General features: G+C 35.0%; 1 protein-coding gene and 1 long non-coding RNA gene across 2 annotated transcripts in view; both read right to left on the reverse strand.

Moving 5' to 3' along the window:
* The window catches only part of STXBP4 (syntaxin binding protein 4), a 73,790-nt gene extending 65,763 nt beyond the window's left edge, over positions 1-8,027 (reverse strand). Inside the window, exons 1-5 of the mRNA XM_026067556.1 lie at positions 7,960-8,027; positions 4,096-4,169; positions 3,813-3,908; positions 2,760-2,829; positions 1,759-1,833 (exon numbers count right to left, since the gene is read on the reverse strand). Of these exons, the coding sequence (XP_025923341.1) occupies positions 1,759-1,833; positions 2,760-2,829; positions 3,813-3,908; positions 4,096-4,169; positions 7,960-8,027 (383 nt within the window). The remainder of the gene's footprint in view (positions 1-1,758; positions 1,834-2,759; positions 2,830-3,812; positions 3,909-4,095; positions 4,170-7,959) is intronic.
* A 3,896-nt stretch (positions 8,028-11,923) lies between these two features.
* Positions 11,924-14,280, reverse strand: LOC112966948. Its single transcript, XR_003253805.1, has 3 exons — positions 14,196-14,280; positions 12,397-12,519; positions 11,924-12,314 (listed from the first exon to the last, which is right to left on the reverse strand). It is a non-coding gene; the product is annotated as an uncharacterized LOC112966948 (long non-coding RNA).
* Positions 14,281-14,558: the final 278 nt, after the last annotated feature.

Below are 14,558 nucleotides of genomic sequence, written 5' to 3' on the forward strand. Positions count from 1 at the left end.
CTGAAGCTTTTAAATGCAACCACTCTAAAGTCTTGCTTTAAAAGAACAGTAACAGACGAAGACACCTATCAACTAATCAATAAAGTTACAGTTTTTCCTCATGCAAGGGGAACGCTGTCAGGCACACTGTTGAAAAAAAAAAAAAAAAGATAGTTAAAAATAAAGGTGGAAATTCTTTCCAGAAACCCAACAGATTATAGCAAGCTGGCCAAAAAGTGGGAGAGCTGTAAATCTAGTATTATGTGCATTGAGAAAAAACAAACAAAAAAAGCTTGATTAATCTAATATTGAATATAGCCTATTTTAAGAAAAAACAGAGATTACAGTCCGAGTTATGACTACCTCAGTAATAAAAGATTAAAAAAAAAAGAAAGAAAATAATCTAGAATGATGTAAACCAGAAACATCAGCAAATTAATCTTACAAAATGAGAGAGAGAGAGAGAGCAGAAATTAACTGACTGCAATTCCCAAGCAATTCCAGTGACTACAGCAGGTTATTGAAATCTCAGCTTGATGCATTATTTAAAAATAAAATAATAAAATTTATCGAAGTAATGCTAAATCCAGGGTGCATCCATAAGCTCAATTAAGCATAAATCAAATAATCTTTTATCACAGGAATGTACAGTCACAAGAAATTCATTCAGAGGTGTCTAAGTGAGTGAGGGACTGTATGTAGCGGCAAATTCTGCACAGGCCACTGGGCATACCACCAGAACAGTAGAAGGACCAATGGATTTTAATTATTCAAGGAGGTTAGAGAAACTAGGTCACTAGGCTTTAGATAAAAGCAGATTAAGAGAGGACCTCACATATATCTACACTGCCTGAAAAAAAGGAGAAAACAGAGGCTACAGAGTCATTTAAATTTCTGCCAACTACAAAAATAAAGGGGCAGAAAGAGAAGCTTAAGGCAGATGAAGGGCTAAAGGAATTTAGAGAAAAGTCCTTTATGGAGAGATTACTTAAGTGGAACATCCTATGAAAAGCAAGTAACAGCAAATACTCTTGCAATAATTATCCAATATAGTTACATAAATCTTTGGAGCAAACAGCTGCTACATCAAAAGTGAGTATGGACCTGGATGGGCTTCCTGGCTTCTTTCCATCCTAATATTTCCTATGATTCTATGCTAATATTGGTTTATATGCTTAACTTCAGATAACAAGATTAAAGCAATACTTTAGTATAAATGTCCTCATAATGGAGGAATTTTGGACTACCTGCTGCACTGAACAGTTTACTTATCCAGACTAATTCAGAGCTCCTTAGAGATTGAAAAGTGAAYTTAGGAGGGGGAAAAAAAAGATAACCACATTTGCCTTTTTTTCAGATGGCAAGACCTGCTTAAATCATACAGTTTTGTACTCCTGTGGGTCTAATATAATTTTTATTAATACTTCTCACATTTTAAAATCATGCAAAGCAATACATTATTATCACAGCAAATAGCTTTTAATGTTCTTAGCTGGTAGCATAAGGTTTCAATCCTGTTCCAAAACTGAAATTGGAGCTTACCACTTCAACTGATGTGAAAAGTGTAATTAAACTAAATAGAACAGCTCATTTCTCATTGCCCAGTACACTAACAAAATGTTATCAGAACATAGAAAGCTACGACATCTGGTGCAATTCTGTGATTAATTCTTAATCTGAAAAAATCTACACACAATCCCCTTCCCTACCTTACGCATAGCATTGGATTTTATCAGTTTTGAGGTAGAATGTTTTTAAAACAACTTATTTTTCTCTTACTTTGCTTCTTCATCTCTAGCAACTAGTAGAGACATATGATTGGAGGCTGATGCTGTTCGCAAGATGTCAACAGCCCTAAAAGGAGGAAAAAACAATAAAATTCATACACACTAGTGTTCTGTCATGAACTATACTCTGAGTAATAGTAAAGCATTAGGAAAACCAACAGATTCTTAAAGTAGTTAATCATTTTGACTGCCAGATGCAGAGAAAAAAAGCTCGTTATCAGCGTAACCCAAATTGAGCACTGGAAAACTGAGTGAAAGACAGGCTCTGCAGTGAGCCTGTGCCTGGTGACAGAATTAAACTGGAATTGCCATCTCTTTCCCTTCCCTTTTATCCATGTCTCTTCCAGGATCTATCCTACTACTTTCCTAGATTTCACTGAGGATTAGCAACGTAGACCAGAGCAGGGTACTGCTCAGGTATGCCTCATTGGTAAGGGAAATCCCGAGCAATGCACACTGTAATTTTTATTTGTTTGAATTTTAATTCTACACCTCATTCAAATCTGTGGACTTTACATTGATCACTAGTGATCCAGCCACAGAAAATATCCAACATATTCTACAGATTTTCTAAGCAACTTCTCCTTAATTGCCTCATTACAAATAAATGATACTTGTTCATTACAAATAAATGATACTTGTTAGCTGCATCATCTACTTTCATGGGTATTAAAGCAACAGATAATTACAAAAATATTAATATTATAACAGATCAAGGTTTTAGTGCTATCTTCAAATACATTTTATAATCTACAGCAATAAGAACTGATTTATTCTGTCATTATACCTGCATGTAAAGTACTGTCATCTTCCATGACAGCTTTGCTGAATTAGACTTATAGGATAAATTCATTGCCAGTTTAATTAACTCCAGGGACCTCAGTGGAGTTATCCTCTTTTAATCAGTGGTCGATATGATCCAAAATATTTTACAGCATAAAACATATACTATTCCATACTCCAATAAACATCTAGTCATCTGTATAAACATACCTTTCATTGGTTACTCCAATTAAGTTTTCTCCATTGACATCTAAAATTAGGTCTCCAGTGAGCAAACGGCCTTGTAATGAAATTAACAGTAATTTATTGATCAACAGGAAAATGGTGAACATATTACACCACTGTAATAAAACAGAGCTTTTCCTTACAATTTTATGTGATCTAATACAATAGATATAGCCTTATGACTTTAGCACCTTAGGCTCYGATCCTAATTTTGCTATAATATTGTGACAGACTATCAGTATCACTAATCTCAGAACAGCCACTAAAAACAGCAGTGTTATTTAGCTATTTGTATTATTTACACATAGCACATATGTATTTGCCAGACTGGAATTCATGCTTCATAGTTGCAGAATTAATTTTCAGCTGAATTTTTATGATATAAGTTTCAATGTATAAAAATATTAATATTTTATGTATTCCATAAAGATATTTATAAGAGTTCTTTTGAACTATTTTTATTTTTAAACTTTCTCCAAATCTCAGGTTTAGGAATTATTATTTTTGAAGTAGATTTAGGTTTCTTTAATGATCATTCTGCGTAAAGCCAAGTGGAATCTCAAAAAAAACCATACACTGATCTAAGAGAGAATTATATTCCATAATCTTTTTATTATTGGAAGATAGATAGGATAATTTGTTCCTTCCACAATGAACACCTAAACCACAGTCAAAAAAACATTTGTTGGAACTCATAAAAAATACTGGTTCTCTACATGAACAAACACTCTTAACCCCTACAAATTAATAGGGGCATCTCAACTCTTATTCAACTGTGCTGAAAGACTACCAACTGCTTTCACACCAGCCATATCTAGATCCGAACATATTTTCAAAAACTGAGAGTATTAAAGTGTTTTCCCACAAAGCATCTATGCTTCATGTCTCTATCTTAAAGAGAAGTCACAGTATCACGAACAGTAAGTAATCCATGTTATTTTAAATATGCTCATACACAAAGTAAAATAAAGATGATTGGTCTTGACAGCTTTTGGTATAAAGCAGGTTTGTAACAAAAATTTAAAAGCAATTACTTACTATCTACAGCAGCAATCCCTCCAGGTAGAATTCTCTTAATGAAGATCCCGTAATCTTCTGCTGTTTGTGCCCGATAACCTCCAATAATTTTAACTCCTGCAGAACAAACGAGAAACAAGAAAGACGTTGTTTATTCCACCTACTGGGCTAAATGGATTTACAATCAAATCCAAAAAAGATGGATAAATTAAACTTCTACTCATGTCAGTGTGAAGTGGGAAAGCTCACCAGATACTTTTCAACCTGGTTTACTCTTAATAAACAAAATGTGCAATCTAATTACCTAATCCATTCTGACAATCAGAAAAAGAAATGCGGTGAACAGCTCGATTGATTCCATGAGGGCCCATAATAGTCCTAAGAAATGAAATAAAAGTCATATTTGTAATTATAGAAATACATAAAATGCTACGTTAATACAGAAGAAATTACAGTGACCATGTTTTTAACTGTAATACAAATCAAAACTAGTCTTCTTGACTGACAACTCTCTATATATGGGATACAGAAAAAAAAACAACAAGAAAAATCAATCTGCTCATAATAAAAATAGAATGGTAAGGTAAAATAAAGTATACTTAGTTTATTCCCTTTTCCCCAGAGCATTCGCATTCCAGCCAAATTCTGAATCCCACTTTGTAAATAATAAAAGGATTTTGATTAAATAGAAACAAAATCCCACAGCCATGTCCAACTTAGGATCTAAGCAAGAATACCACATCATAACTTCTTAAATCAGGTAACAAAAATCAAAACAAACCACAGTTAAGATAGCATATACAAAAATTTTTCTAAGACATAGTTTTCTGGTTATTCATGAGCATAATCTTTTCCCTACAATCTCTCATTTCTTCACTCAACATTTTTCTCTTTCTCTATTTATAAAGGCTTCTTTCCAAACCCTATTGCTTGCTCCTCTACATGCCCTCCCTTCCCAAGACAAAATACCAGGATGGCATGTGAAATTGTCTAAAAGCAGAAGAATTTTGGTATGCAATTGATAATGATGAAGAATTAAAGAAATTTACAAAGTAAAATTAAGAGTCTTGAAACCTAAATTTACARTTCCATCAGAAATATTCCCAGTGTACTGCGCTGAGAATATAATGTGTTAAGGATCCCTATAAATCCAGATTAGTCCTCTACCATTTTGTATTTTCATTCAGATGAGCTATTACAAAAAACCCAAGTTATATCATATATCCCCTGTCCTTCCACAGTTCAGCTTTTGCACCAGACCCATTATACGAAAAAGCAGAAGCACTGCTAAAATTCCTCTGCTTTGACCTACATATTGCTCTCTATTAGCCAGTGACTTGTATTTTCTGGAATATGATGCTAAAGTGAAATAGAACAACTAGAATTCATTAACAGGGAAAAAAAAAGATCAAAGTGGAGGACATAGTGACCTAAATCCTATCACACAGCCAAATCCAGCACACAGCTTGAACTCCAAGCCTGCAGCTGGTTATTTCTGCAAAGGCTGGAGTAAATGTCCTTAAAGGACAGAGGAAAGAGAGAAATCCAGAAGGTCCAAATGTTCCTAAATTGCAGCACCAGGCAAGAGATGCAATTCCTACAGAGCATTCCAAATTCCTTCTTTTTTTGTAAAAAAAAAAAAAAAAAAAAAGAAACAGATAAGATCTTTATCAAGGGATCCTTGCACTTGCTCTGAAAACAAACTATTCCACTATCTCAAATTCCCAGGGATTTGCAAAATTAGCCTTTTATTTTAGGAGAGCTCACCAAAAGAATGGACCTAATAATTCATCTTTAAAAACAAAAAGGAAGCCTATGCTTCAAATGTTGCAAAATTTTCACTGCAGTATTTCTCTCAGTATTTATTCCATAGGCTAAAAAGAAATGATGAAATCTAATTAGCGTATTTTGGCACTGCCAAGATTGCAAATGACCTTGCTACTGCATGACACAACGTAAGACTCACTTTATAAGGCTAAAAGTGAACCAAACTACTTTTACTTAATCACACTCTAGAAGAAATAAAAAAATTTGAATATGTTTTCTAACACAAAATTTTTGATAAGTTACTTGTATACTAGAGCAGCATACTATTTTGCATTATTACCTAGTACTGTCACCTAAATTATTCCATGATTCTAAATTGTTTTGAAGCCAAAAAACAATATACTAATCATTATCTTGACAGGTCTGCGCCTGATTTGTATCCATCTTTGAAAACTGAGAAGACAAAGAATGCTGATCTTTCAAACTAGCAGGCAACTATTCTTTCTACTTTTTCCCACCTCATCTTTTGCTACTATCRTTCTGCCACGCTCTCAGCAGTTTTCGCATGGCAGACATTTCTTTATACATTGCAAGTATCAGTATCACAAACAACTGTTGTTTATTTTTTAATATGTAAACCTTTCAGTAATAGTAGGGATCTCAGTTTAACTGGATTTTCCTTAAGTAATTATTTCCAGCACATTATGACTATACTAGTCCATCAAGAACATTTTACTTTCTCCTGATCTTTTGATGCTAATATTAGCAAAGGCTGAATAGTTGTAGTATTGAATAGTAGTTATCTGAATAGAAAAATCTTGGTTTATGAATACCATAATTAAAAATAAATATTGAATACCATTATTAATAGTTTAATCTTAACTTTCTAAAATTAGTAAATAAAATAAAAGCAAGAACAAACTTCGTATTTCAACTTTGCAAGGAAGCTTACTTTAATGAAATTTTAAAAGATCAAATCTCAGATTTTAAGTCTTCAGTATTTCAAAGAAATATAGAGTTCATAAGAAACGGTAGAACCTATTTATCTCCTACTACATAAAATGATGATGAAATACAATCAAATATGGGCACAGAACACTTATACTAAGAAAGAATCTATATTTCTAGAAGCAAACAGGCAATACCTTCACAAGAGAGACCCTAACTTACTCAAAATTGATTCTGACAAAGACCACAGAGAGAATATACAAAGACAAGATGAACTAATAATCCATAATGGAGAAGAAAAAGGTACCTCCAAAACAGGGAAACTATCAGGATGTTGCCATCTACAATTAACATTAGATAGGACTGACACTTTGAACAGACACTCTTACAAGGTATTCAATAGTATTTATGCTCTAAAGACTAAGTCCCTCTAATATATGAGGTTTAAAATTACTTCACAACATAAAAACTAAAGACAAAGATTTTCAAATGCCCAAATTAGTTCAGGATAGTACATCTTGCTGACTTTCAGTGTTCTCCCGTATCACTTAGAGACAGATCCTCAAGACATGTTACTAGTCATCGTTGTACTAAAACAAATAGTGCTTTAACAGTTTCACTGCATAAGGACTTGGATTTAGCTCCCRTCAAACATGCATTTCATGATTACTGAATAACGATAACATGAATTGTTAGCTACTTCCCCAAAACATTAGAAATATGCTCAGCAATATAACTAAGGAAATAGGCACCTAAACTAATTGGCAGTGGTAACAAAAATCATTTCAGTGCTCTTTGTAGAAAAAGATGTAAATAATCAATTACGTATCACTGTTCATTCCTACAGAAGTCATACAAAAATACTTGTAACTAAACTTTTAGTACATAGAAAAAGAAAAAAAGTGAGAAAAGAGATAAAAAAAGAAACAAGATTACACAAAATGTGCTATAACTTTGTTACACTGAAATTATTTAAAAAAATATTAAGCTTAACACTTCAGCTGAAGTCCTGGAATGTTAATAGACCAAGTACTCATATTTTTGTGCAGAGGATCTAGTAAAGGCAGTTCAAATGAAATCTTTGATACTTTTTTTTCCTATTACTTTTTTTTTTTTTTAAAACAGCACGTATAAGTAAGTTCAGCAGCTTTCTATTTTACACCTTCTAGAGAATGTGAGACTCTGGATACTCTTCTGATCTGCATTCCTCAAAAATTAACTAGTCACTGGTCTGCAAACGAAATAGCTACATTTATCAGTAGAAGAAGAATACCCTTCCAGCACAAAATACATATTATTTGACACTTCCACAACAATCTAAATGATAAACCCTGGTTGCTTACAGAAAGAAAAAAGAATCTGTAAACAGCTGCAGCTTTTAAAATACCTTTACTGTACTTTTCCCAATTGCAGACTAGGGGAAATCTCATCAAAACCTAATGGCTCAGCATACCAGTATAAGAGAGAGAGACCATCAAAACGCTCTGGTTCATCTTCATCTCCTGGTGAGAGCAAGGACATTCTTTAGTACAGCAGAAAAGACAAGGACAAAATATCCAAAATGATCCAAAACTGGAGGTTTTCAATTCAACAGCACAGAGGTTACATGCAGGACAATTTCTGCTACAAACTAAAAAAAAAAAAAAAACTAAAAAAAAAAAATCAAACAGAGCCCGAGACAAGTGTCTCTGCCTACTTAATCTTCTCTGAAACCCTCTGCGTCACATGGACTAATTCACCTATCAAGGTAATGCTTACTTTTTTTCTGTTTTAAACAGCAATTTGTAGCAACTTTTAAGACCAATAAACTCAAAAGAGACAAATTTCACTTGCCTTTATGACAAGTGTGATTATGCAATCTATATCTAGCAGCAGCCAAATGAAATTAAATAATTAAAAGTTATTTATTTTTCCCTCCAAACAGGGTCAAAAGCAGTAACTCATGATCTTTCTAAAGCAGTCTCCCTAACAGATTGGATTATATATACATCCACACACAAAAGTAAAAGCCAACAAAGTAGACAGACTGAAAGCATTAACGAAACAAATGCCATTGTGCTAATACTTTGCATTCTCAATCATGGTATTGACTTATGTGATGTTTTAATTTGGTTGTAGTGTTTTAATACACAACAGTCAAAACTTAACACAGAATCTGGTTTGTTTATTTCCTGTAGAAACAGAAGTTGACACATGTATGTTTTTCATGAAAGCAAATAATAAAAATGGTGCAAGAAATACGATCCCATTTTTATAGTTTATTGTGATATGTTTTATAATACAAGTAGGTGAAAAGTAGATAAAGGTGGACTTTGGAGGGGAAAAAAAGAAAAAAAAAAGGAAAGACTTCTATAAATCACATTTTACATTTTCTTAAAAGTGATCTGTCATCCCTCTGTTCCTTTCTAATCTATTTTAGCAAGACTTCTTTTTTTAAAAAAACAAAAAGTAATAAAACATTTTAAATTTTAATTTGCTGATTTAGAATGCCCATTCGCAGCATTCAGCAATCTCAACCGTTCTCATAAATTATCCTCTACATTTCAACACCGGCTTCCAGAGACACTTTGTCAAAGCTACCAAAAAAAGCCATGCAGCTTGGCAGGGCCTGCTTATTTCAGATTATCCAATGGGATATCAGCAAAATACCTAGAGGAAAGAATTTCTTCTGTTAGAATGACTATAATCTGGTTGAAAAAGGAAACATACACAACTACTTCCACAGAGGTAAGACTCTCTGCTGACGTGAGGCTTGATCTCTCGAGATACGCACATACTCTGTTAGAAGTTCTGAGCTTCCAACATCAGTCTGAGTATCTATTTTCTTCCACAGTCATTTACAAGATTTTTTTCACCAAACTAAAGAACAAGTACATGCACTCCTATTACCCTTCCTCTCTCTAAAAGATCTTTAAAAAATTACTGTTTGAAACAAAACCAAAAGATGCTGTGTTCATAGGGGCTTTGTTTAAACAGAAGGATGAAACCTCTCTAAGGCAGAGTTAGCCCGTGATGAGACGGCATCTGTCAGTGTCTGGAGCTGCACAGCAGGACATCTGGGTTGTGCTATCGATGCACATGCTCATCTCAGACACTCTTTTTTTAAAGTTGCAGTGCCCATGGCTTGATTAACACGTAGCTGTTTTGGAGAAAGGATTTTTGATGCAATGTGCTACATACCGTTCGCATATACTGAGGTCAGTCCCTAGAGCAAGAAAAGCCTGCAAGCTAAATACAGAGASAGACAGAAAGGTAAAGTGACCTACTACAGATTAAGGAGCAGATCAGGGATGGAAGTGGGAACATAAATCAGCTTTGTGATTCCTACAATGTGAAGAGCTCCACTAGAGTCATGTGGCTTGCTCACATACATTTAGTGAGGAAAATTTGGCCCTTTATATTCTTATCTAAATCAATTTAACTCTGCTAATGTTACTAATATTTGAGCCCAAGGAAAAAAAAAACTTGATATTTTAAGCACAGTATCAATCAGACATACTCTAAGCAAGTTTTCTAAGAYGGTGAATAAAACACCAGTGCCCTTTCTACAACAAAATTTTCACTGTTCCTAATATCAGTAGAGTTCAATTTGTTGTATCAGTATCAGGAAAATTTGTTAAAAATCACTTTGACCAATACAGCTTTGCTTGTTTCTAGTGCCATATTTTACACAACAGAAACACATATATAGAAAACCAATAAAAATATGACTCATGGCTATGTATTTCAATTATTAAAAAGGTCAAGTGCTTTTTTAATAAACCAGGCATGACAAAAAACTCCCAACAATAAAAGCAGTAGTACAAAACTTATTACTCCCACCTCTTCTCATTAGAATTCTGTTATCACCAATATACCATTCCTTCAAAAAATTGCTCCTCCATTCCTTCTCCAAGGTAACACTATGCATTGTTCAGCTTCCTGAACTCAGTCTCTAGGTTTCTATCCCCCTTTCATAGAATTCTACTGCTGCTTTTAATGTTTCTGATGGAGTCATATAGAAAATTGGTATTATTGGTTCTCYTGCCTGTTCTCTGCCTTTCAAGAGCATACTTTGTGGAACACCAATTACAAAGARCTAACAATACAGTAACCACTTTAAAACCTATAAAATAAAATAAAACCAAATTTTCCAGAGACATTTTCTGCTATCTTGTGGAGCAAGCAGACTAAGATTCTTTTTCAAAGAGCTAGTAAGTTACTGTCTTCCAGCATCATTATTAATTATGACTCAGCCTTCCCAAAATAAATTTTGTAATGGTTTAGCAACCAAGATAGAAAGATTTGCCTAATCTATCATCTGCTAAATTATCCTATAAACCTTGGTAGCAAGACTCACAAGATCTTTTAATTATAAATAGAAAAGGCTTTCGTAAAAATCTTACAAAARTTTGTTATGCAACTATAGCCTTCCAGAGTCACAGACCTTAAAGGGTGAATATTCATTAAGACATTAAGGACCATAGTTAAGAGAACAGTTTATTATATAGTATCAACAGACACTTCCTTTTGATCTATCCAAACCCACTAATTATTCAAAATACATTTTGCTGACTAGGTCATTATAAAGATTAAAAGAAAACATATGTCATTATATGGAAAAATATTAAACATGTGAGAAAAAAAGGCATGAGCCACATTGTAATTGTGGAGAAATATGAACGGTYTGGGGCTACTCCCTTGTATGGAGAAGAATACATTAATTAAAGTTTAGGTAAAGCTCAATTAACATCTAACCAAATACATTCTTGAAGCATTGCACATTGATACCTTGTCTCCTAGAAGAAAAAAAATATATTAAATATAGAAAATGATAGTCTTGCATCATCATGTAGCCAACACRTGCGAAGCTATGTGCATGCTATTCAGGTTAATCTTTTATTTGAAAAATTGTTTATGGAGTGATCTAGTAACTATGCAATATACCTTCTAAGTAAACCTAGCAAAACATAGCTGTTTTGAAGATGTGTATCGTGGTATTATATAGTCTGTATTTCCATCTGACAAGCATAGTGTTTGCTTCTTCAGATCCCAGTGAAAAGAAAAATAGCTTTTTTTAAAAAAAAGGCAAAATATTTTTAATCAATTTATCTTTGAAATGGCATAACTCAAAATCCATGCTAAATGGTTTGGCAGTACTTTTGAGYACAATTTGTTGGACCTACTGCATAAGCACAGCAAACATGAAACAGTCCAGCATAAGCTATGTCTATTTTAAAACCTGATTTTTCCTGACAATGTTGGCATGGTTATTTAGCAGTATGGGAAGAGTCTGGAATTAAGATTTTTCAGTTGTGACTGAATTTGAGTTTGACATTTAAAATCTGAGCCAACATTTTACTAAATCAAACTGGATCACATTACAGTTTATAAAATTAATATAATRATCATTATACTTCCCATGGGACTGACAAAAAATAAAAGACTAGATGGTTCTAAAACACTGGATATAAAACACTAAAGACATGCAGACACATTATTCTGAAAAAAATAATGCATCATAATGCATAAACTCCATACTGCATGTTATATTACTGGAGCTACCATATACACATAGGGAAATAATTTGTCAYAGACCTTACAAGTGCATTTACATAGTTTCAGAAGCATCAAGGAATTTTTATGAGGGGTTTTATCTGTGGAGAACCAGTTTTAATCTAGTGCTGATTAACTTGATGAAAAGTTTCAGAGCTATTTCYTTCCTTTATGTGTAAATTTGCTGGTGTTGATATTAGCTTTTGTGAGAAGCTGCTTCAGTCTGTTTCAGTATCAAAGCATTTTTCCTTAAGAAGTCATCAAAACAAGATCCTATGAATGAAAGTACAGTAATTTTCATATGGCAATCAAATAATTGTTATAGTCCTGTCTGAGGGGAGGGGAAAGTACTTACTTTTTATTTGGATTTGTTAGGGGCTCTGCACAGGACATCTTCTTAGGTGCACTATTCTAATAAAAGCTCAGAACGGAGAATTCTGAAACACGAAGCACTGGCTCATAACCAAGATAATAATTGCTGTAAAAAAGGAGAAACCACTTTTTGAAACTTAAATGGATATGTTTATTTTCAGACACTGACAACAATTCTTATTTAATACTGACTAGCTGAAGRTAAGTGGGAAAAGAACTTTTGTGCATAATCAGACACACTTCATTGCTGAAAAGTAAAACAGTAAGTAGCTAACAACTCGGATTTATTGTGTGTTGTACCAGAATATCTGACATCCTCATTTCCTCTTAAATTATGAGGTTGTAAAAAGGAGTAAACTCAACATCCCCCCACCCCCACCCCGTGATTCAAATCTTCTGAAAAATCTACTAATTATTTTATCGGGGGAACTCACATAACTGCAAAAGACAAAATAATGAGCTCTGATTTTCTTCTAACAAAGGTTATTGGGGGACGGAATTTTGTTATGAACAAAATACAGTGTCTTATTTCTTGTTTTTTTTTTCACTTTCTTTAAGCTTAATGTCTATATTCAGCACCAGAGGCACTTTTGAATTCTGAAGTCAAGTCTGCAAGGCATAGGCCAAAAGGCATACCAGATGCAGTTACATATTACTAAAAATGTGTAAAAAGAGTAATTCAGATTGTATTTTTATTAGTAGAACAGGCCCATAAGAAATACAATATTTGAGCTACAATCATCTGAAAAATTACTGGAAAAGTACCTATGCACAAATAATCTGTTTTTATCAGCAGCAAATCTTCCTGACCTTATGAGCTGTACAGTTAAATCCTCAAACAGCCAAGAACCAGAAGACCTACCGGAGGGGCCCAAGAAACACTTTAATCACCCCACAGGCAGGCAAGAGCAACAGGCGCTTGCGCTGCCAGTGATCCACTACAAAACTGGGCTAAGCTGAACTAAAGCAGGCTTCCTAGATTGCCTCAGGTGCACAGCACCAGCCTCCGCAAAGACCAACTCCGAGCCATTTATGCGGGCTGTACGTCTGCAAGAATGGACAGATAAATTCATTTTGGAAGAATACAGTTTTTTTAGCTGCAGCTGCAACAAATGATTTCTGATCTCTTGCTAAGGGATCAGAAATAATGCAATCTAAATAGAGAGGAAAATCTGCCATGTTGCTTTGCTCCAGGCTTCGTCATTCTGTTATTCAACCCATCTAAATGAAAAATGAAGCCGTATCAAGAGCTGCTGAAGTCACTGTGTGACTCAAATTACCGGAGCCAGCAAAGAGGAAAAAAGCCGCGCGCTAAAGCAATAAACTCGAGCATCGCTACAGCAAAGTCTGTTACAACGCAGGGGTCCAGTCCTGTCAAGAAACATGACATCTGTGAATTGCTCTGAACTTGCCCATCCTGAAATAACTGCTGTTCACAAACGGCGCGGAATTATTTTGCAACACGTCAATATTTTGCATCGAAACAAAGCCAAATCAATACACAACAAAATGAAGCTAAACGCTAGCCAAAGCACCACTGGGGAAAAAACAAACAAAGACTGTGAAAGTGTCCATAAAACATAGAAACAGGAAGAAAAAGAGTAGAGGTGTCCTTCTGTGTTAAAATATCGTCACATCAGTGTATGGTGCCTAAGCGGAACACCGAAATATCTGTTTTGGTGCCTCAGAAGCACTATACTAAACTACACCGCTATACTATACTACATCAGGAACACATGCATGGAAAAAAAAAAGGAAAAAAATAATAAAAAAAGACTTTACACTCTCGGCTTCGGTTCGCTGCGCACTCCGCAAACGGGCTGCAAAGGGTTTTCCCGCCCAGTTTACTCTCTTCTCCCAACCTTGCGCTGCCGCTTAGTTACCGCGTCTCCCCCCGCATCACCCGGGGGGGGGGGGCAGCGCCCCCGCTCTGCCTTCAGCCGCCTCCCTCGCACCCGCCGCCGCCCGGCACCGACACCCCTCTCCGCGGCGTCACCCTCCCTCGGCGACACCCCTCTCCCCGGCGTCACCCTCCCTCGGCGATATCCCGCCCTCAGCGACACCCCTCTCCCCGGCGTCACCCTCCCTCGGCGACACCCCTCTCCGCGGCGTCACCCCTCCCTCAGCGATATCCCGCCCTCAGCG

The sequence above is a fragment of the Apteryx rowi genome, unplaced genomic scaffold (genome assembly GCF_003343035.1).
Source record: "Apteryx rowi isolate R43461 unplaced genomic scaffold, aptRow1 scaffold_26, whole genome shotgun sequence".
NCBI classification, from domain to species: Eukaryota; Metazoa; Chordata; class Aves; order Apterygiformes; family Apterygidae; genus Apteryx; species Apteryx rowi.